The 13,903-nt window shown below is 42.0% G+C and overlaps 1 protein-coding gene across 4 annotated transcripts in view; it reads right to left on the reverse strand.

The window, feature by feature from the left end:
- PTDSS1 (phosphatidylserine synthase 1) overlaps positions 1–13,796 on the reverse strand; it is a 31,849-nt gene extending 18,053 nt beyond the window's left edge. For all 4 annotated transcript variants that reach the window (XM_054057551.1, XM_054057550.1, XM_054057549.1 and 1 more), the window contains exons 1-5: positions 13,618–13,796; positions 7,959–8,050; positions 6,429–6,473; positions 4,224–4,348; positions 233–391 (exon numbers count right to left, since the gene is read on the reverse strand). In XM_054057551.1, the coding sequence (XP_053913526.1) occupies positions 233–391; positions 4,224–4,348; positions 6,429–6,473; positions 7,959–8,050; positions 13,618–13,796 (600 nt within the window). The remainder of the gene's footprint in view (positions 1–232; positions 392–4,223; positions 4,349–6,428; positions 6,474–7,958; positions 8,051–13,617) is intronic.
- Between the last annotated feature and the right edge of the window lie 107 nt (positions 13,797–13,903).

A 13,903-nucleotide genomic window follows, 5' to 3' on the forward strand; every position in this document is an offset into this window, starting at 1 on the left:
ACATAACAACAGAAAAACAAAATACGGATTTACTGTTATTCAAGTAGTAGTAAGTCATCTGCCTAAAGCCCAGCTTGCTATTGACAGCATCAACTGTTCAGCATCTAGTTTATTAAAATATAAATCTATACTGAGAACTAATAAGTCATCCTTCTAGTAACATTCACGTTCCCCCAAAGAACAATTAAAGTCTTACACATTTGCTTAGCATTAAGATAAATGTGTGGCCTACCTCAGTGAGCTCCCAGGTGATGCTAATAGTCCAGCACAGCCCATAGCTGCGGATCAGCAGAGCTTTCATAGCCCAGCCCCAGAAATGCCCAAAAGCAAATATATCAAAGTGGCTGAGGATTCTCTCCCAGGTGATAACATGACAGTTCACAGCATACTCCTGTTAATCGAGAAAAAAAACAAAAACAAAACCCACAAACAATATAAAACAAACAAAAAAAACCTCTGACCAGGCAACTTCAGAAACACTAGAGTGAAGAAACTTCTTTCTATCCAGTGCAACAAGCCTGAAATTACAAGGGTATTAAAGTATGCATTGCCTTTCTAAGCTGTACAGGAAAATTTTCAGTATTAAGAATCAGTGTCATCACCGCACAGACCTAATGCAAAAGGCGACAGAATAGACCTTGGTGCCTGAAGGAGCATATACTTCATGTGTGACAGAGGAACAGCTGGAGCAATAAAAATCAATAATAATAAAGCCATCAAACAATACCCCAGAAAATAGTTATTTGCTTTTCTTTGGGCTCTTCATTCAAAATAACTACTTTTCTCCATTTTCATGCTGTCAGGTATTCAGATGTAGGCCATCAGTGCCCAATCCTCACCAGTATGCGATGTTACATTACTCATCTCAATGTTCATTTGAGCATCTTTTGTGTGTTGCTTTCCTCAAAGCAATTTCCAAGAACACAGTCACATTGATAAAGTTTTGTCACAGGGATGAAGAAAAAAAAAAAAATCGAAATGGAACTAGCAACTGTTCTGTCACACGAGCGGAATATTCCTTAAGAATATTAATTAATATACTGGTCATCAATAACACAGGAAATATGTTTCCTCACCATGTTGTGCAGCAAGTGCTAGAAATCATTGCCCAATTAGAAAGAAAATCTGTATGCCATCAGGAAGCTGCATTTGTGGGGTTCTGTCTCACCACTGGGCACAAAACAGACTATTCCCAATTGGAAACGTATATACCAAAAAAACTGTTTTCCAACCCTCCTAAAATATACATTGCCACCTGCAGGTGACAACACAGCACTGCTCAGTGCTGCTGACTTTAAGAAGTTCAGGCCAAAACTATAGCTAATTCTGAACAAATAAACCATGATCAAGTCAAAAAGAGCACGGTTGAGAAAGATTTAATTCCTCATCTCCATAGAGAGAAGAATGCACGATTTCACACAAATACTTCTAACAGGAGGCAGTTACACCCCACTATGAAAGCATAAGTAACCCTTACTACTAGTGCTCCCCGAAACGAAAGGATAATACCATTTCTCACGCATGGTAGTTTTGCTGGTCACACAGAGAATGCTGCACCACCTGTACATGCAATAAAGCTGCAGAGATCTGAAATGGGCTCACTTGCCAGCATGAGAAGCACTGAATGCACAGTGGAAGGTGTAGGCTCCTAGCCACACCATCACATCCAAAATTCTGTGATGAGTGAACACAATGAGGTTACTCCAAAAGTAAGCTTTTTTCAGGGATCCTGCTTTTTTCCTTTTATTTTTTAGTGAGGCACCCCCCTTCCACCATCTCATCTTTCCCACTGCAGCTCTGCCAGTCATAAAGTGAAATGTGTTGAACTTACTTTTACACTCAAGCAACTTTGCCAGCCCTTTGCAAGAGACCAAGCTTCAGTCTTCATTATAGTTGTGTTTTAAAACTTATTTCAACTTTTAAGCAACAGTATCAGGATTGCAAAGTAGTAAGTTTCTGCTGACTGCTACAGTTAGGGAATCTGCTGTCCTGTGGTCTGGCGCAGTAGTAATTCTAGTCCTCCCCTGACCTGAATCTATTTATTTCTTACTTGAATGACAGGAGAAATTGACTTACCAACAGAATGCTCCTCTCGGTTCCCTTTTGTTGCTCAGCAACATCACTAACTCCCATGCTCATGCTCCATTTAGCAATGTGTCCTCCTAACAGCAGGCTGCCCACGCCTCACTACCACCACGTCTCCTGCAGAAGTGACACGCCTCACCTGCTCTGGGTGATGTTGCACAGCACATACTGGTGGTGAGCTGAGGTGCATAACCTGAAGCATCCAGAGTTTTCCAGGTAAACGGCCTGTACGCAGCCCCCACTACTGGTCAGCTAACGTAAACTTACTGCACCATAAAGATTTCCATTCCCTCTTATGTGCAACAGGGCAGGAGTTTGCAGCCACTGCTGATTAGGTGCTGTGCAGTAGTTCCCATACACAGTTAACTGCTGTTTGCCAAAGACAATCAGTGCATTTCCTTATTCTTGAGGGATGACAGGATGGGATGTCATCCAGAGGGACCTGGACAAAATGGAGAAGTGGGCCTGTGTCAACCTCATGAGGTTCGACGAGGCCAAGTGCAAGGTCCTACACCTTGGTCGGGGCAATCCGTGGTTTCAATATAAGATGGGGGATGATGTGATTGAGAGCAGCCCTGCAGAGAAGGACTTGGGGGTGCTGATTGATGAGAAGCTCAATACGAGCTGGCAATGTGAGCTTGCAGCCCAGAAGGCCAACTGCATCCTGGGCTACACTAAAAGAAGTGTGGCCACCAGGTTGAGGGAGGTGATTCTGCCCCTCTATCTCTCCTCTTGTGAGACCTCATCTGGAGTATTATGTCTAGTTCTGGAATGCTCAACATAAGGATATGGAACTGTTGGAATGGGTCCAGGGGAAGCCTACGAGGATGATCAAAGGGCTGGAGCGCCTCCCATACGAAGACAGGCTGAGAGAGTTGGGCCTGTGCAGCCTGGAGAAGAGAACGCTCTGAGGAGATCTTATAGTGACCTTCCAGTACCTGAGGGGGCTACAAGAAAGCTGCGGAAGGACTGTTCACAAAGGCTTGTAGCGATAGGACTAGGGGCAATGGAACCTCTTCATGATGAGGCACTGGCACAGGTTGACCAGGGAAGCTGTGGATGCCCCATCCCTAGATATGTTCAAGGCCAGTTTGGATGGGACCTTGCTCAGCCTAGTCTACTGGGACATGTCCCTGCTCATGGCAGGGGGGTTGGAACTAGATGATCTTTAAGGTGCCTTTCAACCCAAACTATTCTATGATTCTATTATACGTTCAATAACAGCACCTACTACATAACAGGTAACTATGGTGTGCCAATGTGCAAACCCAAGGCCAAGGAAGCATGCTGGTCAGGTGGTGCGCTGTAAATTCATGTGATAGTGAAAAGGACTAGGCTGGCAACTCTTGCCTCACAGTAACCCTCTTCTGCTTGGTGCTCAACCGCTAACACTCTCTTTTGCGTGTCTCCCGAAATACCTCACACACTTCTCCCAGGCCTCTTTTTACCACCTCATCTCCCTGTGCAAGTAGTGTTCTCACCTGAAGGGGAATGTTCCCTGTATTGAAAACTCTCTGCAAGCTGCTCAGCAGGCAGAAGAACAAGCCTGGCTTTCCACGCCACTCCAGATCATGGTCTATATAAGTCATTTCCCAATGGTAACAGTAGCAGTGCTTAGCTGAGTGACTGGAAGGCAGCAGAGCCCTGTAGCTGCTGTACCTGGAATTCCACATACTGAGTAATATGCCAGTCGTATACTGAGCTCAGATCAAAGAATTTTGGTTTTGCCTTTCTGACTGCAGCACTGTGGCATCAAAAAACCCGATCTGAGGAACACACACCATACAGGCCTCATTTAGATGCTACCTTGCTAAGTCTATTTTCAGTATCCAGGCTCATATCTATTACTTAGAGAAATCCAAAGCCAACTCAGTGTAAACATATCTCGCACTCCTGACTGCACACTCATCTTCACACTCATGTGAACATCTGCATTATATACAGAGAATACTGGTTTTCACACCAATTGGATTTCAATATAAAGAAATAGCAGTCAATACAAAAGGCTTGTTGACTCTGTCAAGTACAGGCAGAAACTTGCACTGCTCATAGCCAGCAAATTCAGATTTATCCCTCCCATCCATGTAAAACATGCCTAAAATAGCCAAAATGTCCAATAAAGTGCCAGAAATACATACCATAATATCTGCTTCCCTTGTGGCATATCGAAGATTAGGATCCAGCCAGTACATCACTGCTTTTACCTGCTCAAAGTTAAGGAAGAGCACGAACACCAGGAACAGAAAATAGAGCACACTGAGACCTGCAAAAAGACTCAGTTTTACAACCATGTTCACTCACAAAACTCCTTGGGACACAGTGTCCAAAAAGCTGCTTTCAAACTGTTACTCTATACATGCCCAGTCTGCAACAAATAATTTTCCTGCCTACAGTGGCTACATGCAAAAAAACATGACACAAATCAGATTGTAATCTCTGGGCACTCAGCCCTTCATATCTCCCATTTCAAGTGACATAATATATGCTCGACTGCATGAACCTAATCAAAACAAAATCAGTCTAATCAGTTTAGACATGAGTAGTACAAGGCTGTGATCAGGAAGCTCTTTATTAAGATACACTAGGACCCCAGGATAGGATTAGCTCTGCCCCTTTGCTTCAGGTATTCTTGGTCTCATTAACACACCTCCCTAATCTGCTATATACAGATTTCAACACAAAGATCAATTTAATAATCCCACCTGGCAATTCTGAGCTATGCTGGCAATAGAGTAGTTCTAAATATAAACTAATGCATGTTTGAGCTACTCTGGTGAGATGGAAAATTTGCTGTTTGAAGTTTTTAAAGACAAAGGTGATTAATACTTATTTTCACACCATTATAAACTATGAAACACTACTGCATTTGAGACAACTGTTTCTCTCCTCCCGATGCCTGAATACGGATTCTTTTTTAAAAAAAGAAAACAAAATTGTAAGAAGAGTCCTACGTGTAGATCTGTGGGTAGACGAAGCTGCTGTTGGAAGCATACCTTTAAATTATTCACAGGTATCCAAGACTACATTTTGGGAGAGGCATACAAACACACCATTTCCATAGTCTAGCACTCAAACTTATTTGCATTCTGCAGCAATGTAATGGAAGGCAGAAAGATTAACGTGAATAAACTTAGTATCCACTATCCAAAATAAACTATAGCAATTCTAAAAAGATATTTCAAACTATAACCAGAACTCACGTGTTATTAATCCTCAGTGTATGCTAAAGAACAACTTCCATTCAAGTACACACACGAACAGAAACTATATATATCTGTCCCCTGCAATACATCCTAAAAACACACCAGGGAAACAGATGTCAAAACACTAGAAGTACAAGCCTGCAGGTTACGGTGCATTCTGAAATGCTGAGGACACGCTATTCCTGCCTTTCATCTACCTAACAAGTCTGAGACCTCAAGCATGGCTAAATAAGCCATGCCAGAAGCAGCTGAATTACATGGGGAAAAAATGTTGCTCTTGATATTGCATGCAGTCTTTTCCCAAAGTACAGAGGGTCAAACTCTGACAGTAACAGCATTGAGAATGCCCTTGTAATTTACATTTGCTGAAATTTGAAATGAGCAGTAGGACCTATGTTTCCCAAACTTCACAAGGAGTAGGATACTTTAACAAGTACTTTCTAATCAGCAGTATCCTTTCAATGTCAACAGATGAGTAATCAACTACTTTGGGAGACTACTTATTTTTAATCATATAAGGTGGCAAGAGAGAGAAACATTCAGTCCCCTTAAAAAGCAACAGAGTAGCTTTAAAATCAAATGTGCCTAATTCTCTGCAAATGTGCTTAAAGTCTAAGATATGTTTGGTAAACTCTGAATTATTTAAAAATAAAATTCCTTATGGTTTTGCCATGCAATTCAGACATTTAAGGAGCAAGACTTCATTCAGTAAGTTTTGTAGCATATTTTGCAAACAACAAAAATAATCACCCTACTGAACTGGGTTTAGTTAGAAGTCAAACAGCATACATGCTACCTATAAAAAAATCCAAAATCTTTTGGGGTGGGAGAAGATGGCAGTAAGACAGGTGTGGAGGAAGATTAGGAATCAGAAACATAATAGGATTAAAACAGAGTATCAGAACGAATGATCCCTTTCTGGTGATTTAATTCACACTATTCTGACAAGGAGTAACTACAATGGCAATCCCAAACATAATTAAGAACAGATTATAAGCAAGTGCGCAGAAGTGGAAGGGAACTGACATTTACACAAATCCAATGCACAATTATGTTTCATGACAATTCCATTCATCTGAAACTTAAAATGCCCAGTTCTGCAAAAGCACTGAAAAAGCAAGAAACGCAACTTAAACTTACCAAAAACCATTCTCCATATTGCAGGGTGAGGACGTGTAAAGGGTCCTGTGGACAGTACATGAAAAATCTGTCACAAGACTTATCAATAAGAACCACATAATCTATTCTGATTATATCTCATATGAAGATTTGGCATGAGCACGGATCAGTTATTCATCAAATTACATAATATACCCAAAAGTTTGTCCTCTACATTAATAAAAAAGGTAGCAGCAGATTTCAGAAAGGAAAGGGAGACTGCCAATTAATAGGGTGTAGACAGGATTTTCAATTATTTTTTATGGAGTTGTTTCCTGAACATAATATGCTGTCTGTTCAGCAGACAAACCACCATATCTCAGGTGTCTCTTGATCTGGTTTCTAGACCATAGCTCACATGTGGCTTGCTCCCAATAAAGTCAACAAATACAAATTTCTGCGTGTTAGCAAAGAAACATGCTGCTTAGCCTTCAGATGACCACGAAACATTAGCAAACAGGCCTCCTAAAACTTCCAAATTGAGTATCATATATCTCATGAGAAGATAAGCTTTTTAGCAGTATCAACATTATTTACCCTAGAGCCAGTGATTAAACTGACTTTAATAGAGTAAAAACCTCTCAGGTGATGTGAAGAATAGAGGAGGCAAGTCTGGTGAAACTGGGAAAATCTCTAAGCATGAATCGTATGCTTAGGCAGCAAGAAGTGGCTGAACAAATATTTTCAGCACACACTATGGACCGCTCTTGCACCACTGTACGCATGAAGTTCATTTTTCCCTGGCATTCAGTTTTTCAGGGAGTGCTTTGAGAAAAGTATGGATTAATATTTTTTAAAATATCAGAAAAGTACACGTCAAGTCTGAAGTAAAAACCTGCCCTGAGCACAATCACTGCCTTTTTCCTGAACACTGTCAATCCCAAGACAATTTAGACTTAACCTAAGAATTATGCTTTTGCTGACAGCAATAATTAAAAATAATTTAAAAAATAATTACAAAAATACCATGAAGACAGCATTCCCTCCATAGAACTGTGTCACACAAATGTTTTACATTTTCTGCTCCTCACACAGTTATAAAAACTTTTGTCCAACTTACATTTCTATAAGCAACCGTGGTCTTACATTGCAATGTGACTTAGACCACTTCTAACTATCGCTAGATTCTGGTAAGGTGATTTATGCAAGTCGTATTTTTGAGAATCTGTAGAATAACACTTCTGTTAAAATAAACTGAGGCAGACTCCTTTTAAACATAATTTAAGGATCTGGAGCATCTTTACAAACCAATCTGAGCTACAACTGCGCACTTGCAAATAGACACAGATTTTGAAAACCTGACCTCCTTGTTTGATACACAGAGGCTATAAATAACTTGCATTTTTAGACTGTAACCCATTTTTAGACTGTTCCTTAATGTAAAGGAATTCAAAACAGTAAAGAAAAAAAAAACCACGACGCTTTAATAAAAATGAGAACAAATACAGTGTACATAAAGAGAAATTCACAGGTTACAAAAGGTGTATTATAAACAGTACAAACCTTACTCACCATTAGGAAAAGCTAGAACACTGATGATCAGAAAGAAGAAAATCACAGAGAGGATACCCCTCCAAATATTATCCTCTGGGACAGAATCATCCCTGAAGAGACAGACAACATCAGAGTGTTAAAGTACATTATAAGGATGAATTCAAAAGGCTCTGAAGATATCATATCATTTGAATAAAGACTACATGGAAATAAGTATAAGAAATATGCATGCTGGTTACATAACAAGTCAAGATAGCAACTGCTCTGAATTATTTCCACTCTGCACTGACAGGCATCCCTTTCTCACAAGGGAGTTAAGCATACAATCAATACATGTGAGCTAGAAGCATTGATAGAAGTCAATGCAGAAGCATTGACTTAAGTTAATACAAGGTGAAAAAAAAAAAAAATCTTCCTGCTTCAACGGTCACAGAAACATCATCAAAAGTACTTTTACACAGAAAATATAAACTTAGACCAAAAACTCTGGAAGACTGGATATAATTCCTAGGTTTCCCTCAGCTGTTTTGATACGGCTCTCAAACCCCTTCGCTTCCCTTGGTCTGTTCCCAATGACAAATACCTGAGGTGGGTACAGACAGAGCGGAAATTATTACTACAACCAGCCTCTGCAAATAATCAGTACACAGCTTAGAATCCTTCTATAACAGAGAGACAAAACTTACAAGAACAAGGGAAAAATATCAACGTGCTTTCATATTTATTCAGCCAAAACTCCAAATAAAACACCAGATATTTATTATTTGTGCTACTGTCATATTACGGCAAGAGAGACCTAAGAATTCAGATCGGAATGCCAAGATAAACTTGACCAATCTCTTCTTTCTTTTCAGGCAGGTAGAATAGCGTAGAGCAGAGAGATTAAAAAAAAAAAAGCACATCCAAGCCTTCTAAGCAGCACTCAGCTTTTAGGATACTTCAGTAATACAAGCAGAAACACCAGACTACCATGGTATGCACAGCTAATATTTCACTCTTTATCAGGGAGTGCAGTGATAGGATGAGGGGTAACTGTTTTAAGATGAAAGAAGGTGGATTTAGATTAGATATTAGGAAGAATTATTTTACTGAGAGGATAGTGAGGCACTGGAACAGGTTAGTCGCCAAGCAAGTCATGGATTCCCATCCCTGGAGGTGTTTGAGACCAGGCTGGCTGAGGCTTTGAGCAACCTGATCCTAGTGCAAGGTGTCCCTCCCTGCCCATAGCAGGGGAGTGGAACTGGATGATCTTTAAGGTACCTCTGATCCAAAAGATTCTATAATGTATCAGCCACTACAACTCTAATTTGAAACTAAATTTTTACTATCTGGGTAATTTCCATTAATTTAGGATCAGCTCATCTATTCAAATATATTTCTTTATTTATTCCCAGGCCATGATACCAAAAAATCCCCAGCAAGCTTTAGAGGGATAAAGCTCTCCTTGGCAGATCACCTTTCACATTTCTGGATTGTTCAATAAAGAATCTGTGACAACGTAAGTACACTCCACGCTAGATATTTGCTAGAGGTATAAAATATTTCTCACTTCGCCAAATTATTTCCCTTTCCCTCAAAATTGAGCCTTAACAGCTCCACAGCAGACTTTCATCATTGTGAGGCATTTAAGCACTGTGTTATTTTAACTGTAAGGCAGAAAAAAAGCACATTAAACATGAATGGGTTCTGTGCAGGCCTCAAGGACTCCCCACAGCTTTTTTTTTTAAACCAGCTCAGTACAGATTTATGAGTCATTTTCCAGCAGACATGCTGCATGGGCATGTGGGGGGTTTCCATCAGCTATGAACACTGAATTCCAGAGCTTAACTCTGGTTCCCTTGGCAATCTCAAGAGCCTCATGCCATCCAGTGCATTTCCCAGCCACAGCCTCAGCATGTTTTAACACATGCAACTAACGCACAGGCACATGCTGTCACACGTGCCACCACTGTTCTCTCTTTTTTGAGGACAGAACAGACTACTGGAATCACATCACTGTAGAATTCTGTGTGGCCCAGAAAGAAGTGAGAGACGCTGTGATCACATCACTTAATTGTCACACCAGCTGGCCTGCAGGGTCCTCACCTTTGCATATTACGATTCTGAGTACTACTCAGCTCCAGGAAAAGCTGTCCTAATCATGATGATCCCACCTCTCCCAAAAATTAACAAGATGTTGTATATGGTGTTAGGCATTTCATTTTGGCTTGCAGACACCTTGCAAAACAGATAGACATTCAATCTTCTTGCCAGAGATACGTAAAAACAGGTGGAAGCAAAAGACTTGCTACTATACACTAGTTAGGATAAGAATTATAGTGTTTGCTTGGAAGAACTATTTTGGGGAACACCAAAAAAAAACAGGGAAGCAAAATAATTCTTGGAGGAAAGACAATTGCAACAAGCTGCAATCAGGAAAATGTGCTAAATCATCTTCTCACTTAGCCTTAGGAACTTTGATGCTGACTTCGAAACAAGAGCATTCATGCAGCAAAAACAAGGTTTTTGATGCTCATGTGGGAGGACAGATGAAAATTCTCTCAATTTAAACCTTCTTTACCAGGGCATTTTTCAATTCCATGGCTTTTTGGAGAAGATAAAAAAAAAACAAAGCACGTAACTGCATAACCTTTTTCTCTCTCCTGCTCTTCTCTCTGATCCAGACCACTACACCACACTGGCACATTACAAAAGCTTAAGCTAGTTAAGTCATGAATACAAAACCCTGACATTACTCAAATGAGTTAAAAATAGATAGGACACTAAATATAGAGTGCGTTCAGGGGGAAAAAAAAAAAAAAATCTTCCATAAACTCCCCAAACGAAACCTAAATACACAATAATTCAGTTAAATTAACACCATTAATCAAAGGATGTTAAAGACAACAGCCCTACAACCTCATAGGCCTTACTCCTACTTTCATAAACCTCTACAACCTCAGAGCAGAAGCTACCAGCCTATCACCTTCCTCAGTCCTTTCACTGTGTTGCACAAAACATCCCCTTCAGCACCTATCTGCCCTCCTGATGATTGCCTCCCAGCTCAGAGAAGACCACATCCCTCTCTCTAGGGAGAAAGAGGACAGGGTGCAGCCTGGAAGCAGAGGAGCCTGTGTCTAGCTCATTCAGCAGGAAACAACCAAGTCAGCTGCAGACATTGTCAGAAGGACTAGAAGATGTACTTTAAAAAAAAAAAAAAAAAGCCTTTACTTCCCACTTTAAACACAGAGAAGTTAAACACATTCGTATTTCTTTTTCTGGATTATTATCATTGCTGCCTGAAGAGTATTGCCATCTGAAGCTCAGCTGCACCTTTATCTATCAGCTCAATGACAGTACCAACTGGTCTCAGTGATCCCAAGGGAGACTCCGCATTATGGTTTGGTATATCCAAGGGAAAAGCATTTTCTAAGCTCGTCTGAACCCCCAGGTATTTCTGACATAAAACAATTACAGAAGAGACAAGAAAGATTTTAAGGGAAGCAGAATTTCCTCTGCCTATGCTCAAGTTCCTGAAAATAAAAAATTTTACTTAACAACATCAGCATGAATGCATCAAGAAAATCCCCTCTTAAACTGACCAAGAAAACTACAGAACAGCTGACACCACAGGGGAAGCAAAGAATCACTTGTCACCCCTTACTGGGAAGACTCCAGCGCCTTGTACCCAAGAGGCAGAAACATGAACACTGTGACTTGAAGACACACTGCAATAAGCCAATGGAAATAGAAAGACCAAGCCTGGGAGAACGTACTGTTAGCGTGTGGGGAACTTATCTGCTCCCTCACAGCTTTTCAAAGAGACGTATGGTTTGAGCAGTGTCCCAAAATAAGCAAGAGGCAGCACTCTGGTGTTGGAAATTCCTGCAATAGCTGAAAAGAACAGAAGGTGGGAGAAGAAAAAAAAAAAATCAGAGTAGCTTCCACAGCCTGAGGAGAAATAGAGAAGAGTTAAAGAGAAGTCAACAAGTATTCAAACGCGGGAAAGGAGACAGAGTAGAGAAAGACAGTGGGGAGAAAATAAAACTGAAGAAGTCAGAGTTAGAAAGGTAGCAAGACAAACAGAAAGAAAAGACACTAATACTCTTGGAAAAAGGCAAACAAGCATCCTAGAAGTGAAACCATATTCTTTGAGGCCTGAAGACTCCATTGCTCTGAAGTTGTTGCTTGGCTCATCATCTGCTTGAAAAAGATAATGGCAGAACTCCTTTCCACCGCTTCAAAGGTGACCAATCGATTCCATTAATCCCTCAGAACAATGTCTGGGTAAGAATCCCTTAGTAAGTCACAAGTTTGACCTAAGTGAGCCATATATTGAGGAAAGTGATCAGGCATGAGGAGACAGGACAAGAGGAACACTTGTAGCAAAGGTGTCTAATTAAACACTGTACCAAAGTAAAGAAACATGTCGCCGATACAAGAGTTAAAAATGGATCCTTGGAACATTCTACCTTAGCTTAGATCTTGTTACATAAGTAGAACAAGGGATGTGTTCACCAAAAATACCTTCCTTGGGGCCATACACAAGTTAAAACAAGAAAAGGCAAACCTCAGACCATTCGCAACTACACTTTTTTACATTTTCTTATGCTCCTTTCTCGGGTCAACCCAGGCTTAACCATTATTCTCACAGCTAATAAAAACCATACATTCAGATTCTTAGAACAAGACTGATGACAGCACACTGAACTCTACATCAGGCCTAGGGACAGACAATAATATTCTTCTGTCAAATGCAGAATTTTATCAACAAGGCCACTGGAACCTGTGACTGCTTACACACAGCATCACAGAAGCGTAAATGAGCCCAAAACACTATGTACAAGCCAGCTAAAACCTCTCAGGAATCAGTTTGCCCAGAGATTGCACCATTTAGCCTAAAGGAGAATGATGTTATTATCTTCACAGTCCCGTTCAGCAGGAGACAATAAAAAGTACGCACAACTTAGAAAAATACTGTAAGATACCCTTCAGCCTACACTACTATACCATTTGGTTACCAATAAGGCTCCTGGAAATAACTGTCCATTCTGAGCTTTAGTGCACACCTACAATGGCAAAGTCCGTAGAGCTGTTCCTGTGTTGGGGAAAGGATGAGGCCAAGCGTATCGGTACCAGGGCCTAAGTCAACATGACACTGGCCACGAACAAAGTGTGTTGTACAAAAATGATGGGAAAACCATCACTTCTGTGTGCTGAATGCTTGGTAAATTCTGTACTCGAGTGATGTCACCATTGGGTTTCTTGATAGCCCAATAAAGGCCAATTCTCGCAACGCGCTGAAACACACGTTTCGGTAAAGACTTTAACAGAGAGCCTCAAAACTATCAACAAGTTCCCAGGAAGCGGATCAGAGGGGAATCCCCGAACGGCGGAACTCCTGGGCGGCTGCTCCACAGCGCCGGCCCCGAACCGCACATCGAGGTAACCCGCCCGCCGCAGCCTCGGGGGACCGGGACCGGCCCCCTCCTTGTCCCCACCTCCACGGGGGACCGGGACCGGCCCCCTTCTCCATTCCCATCCCCGGGGGGTACTGGTCCCCTCCCTGGGAAGCGACCGGTCCCCTCCGCCTCCCCATCCCCAGGGGGGAACGGGGACCGGCCCCCTCGCCGTCCCGGGCCGGGTCGCAAGGGCGGGGCGGGCGGGGCTTCCTGCGAAGGCACCAGGGTCCGCGCACCTGGTGAAGGCGAAGGCCATAAGGCTGAGGATGGTGAAGCTGAGGAGGGTGATGGTGTGCGGGCGGTAGAAGAACTCCAGCGTGATGTCCTCCACCTGCTGCTCGTTGATCATGCGGAAGTGCAGGCGGTAGTTCACGTCGTCCTTGCTCAGGGTGCGGCTCCCCACGTACGAAGCCATGTCGACCCCCGCCTCCCCTCGGCTCTAGCGCGGCGCTAGTTCTCGCGGGGCGGCGCGGCCCGCAGGGGCCCGGCCCGGCCGCCTCCCGCCGCGGCGCTGCGAGCAGA

Source organism: Cuculus canorus, chromosome 2, assembly GCF_017976375.1.
Source record: "Cuculus canorus isolate bCucCan1 chromosome 2, bCucCan1.pri, whole genome shotgun sequence".
NCBI classification, from domain to species: Eukaryota; Metazoa; Chordata; class Aves; order Cuculiformes; family Cuculidae; genus Cuculus; species Cuculus canorus.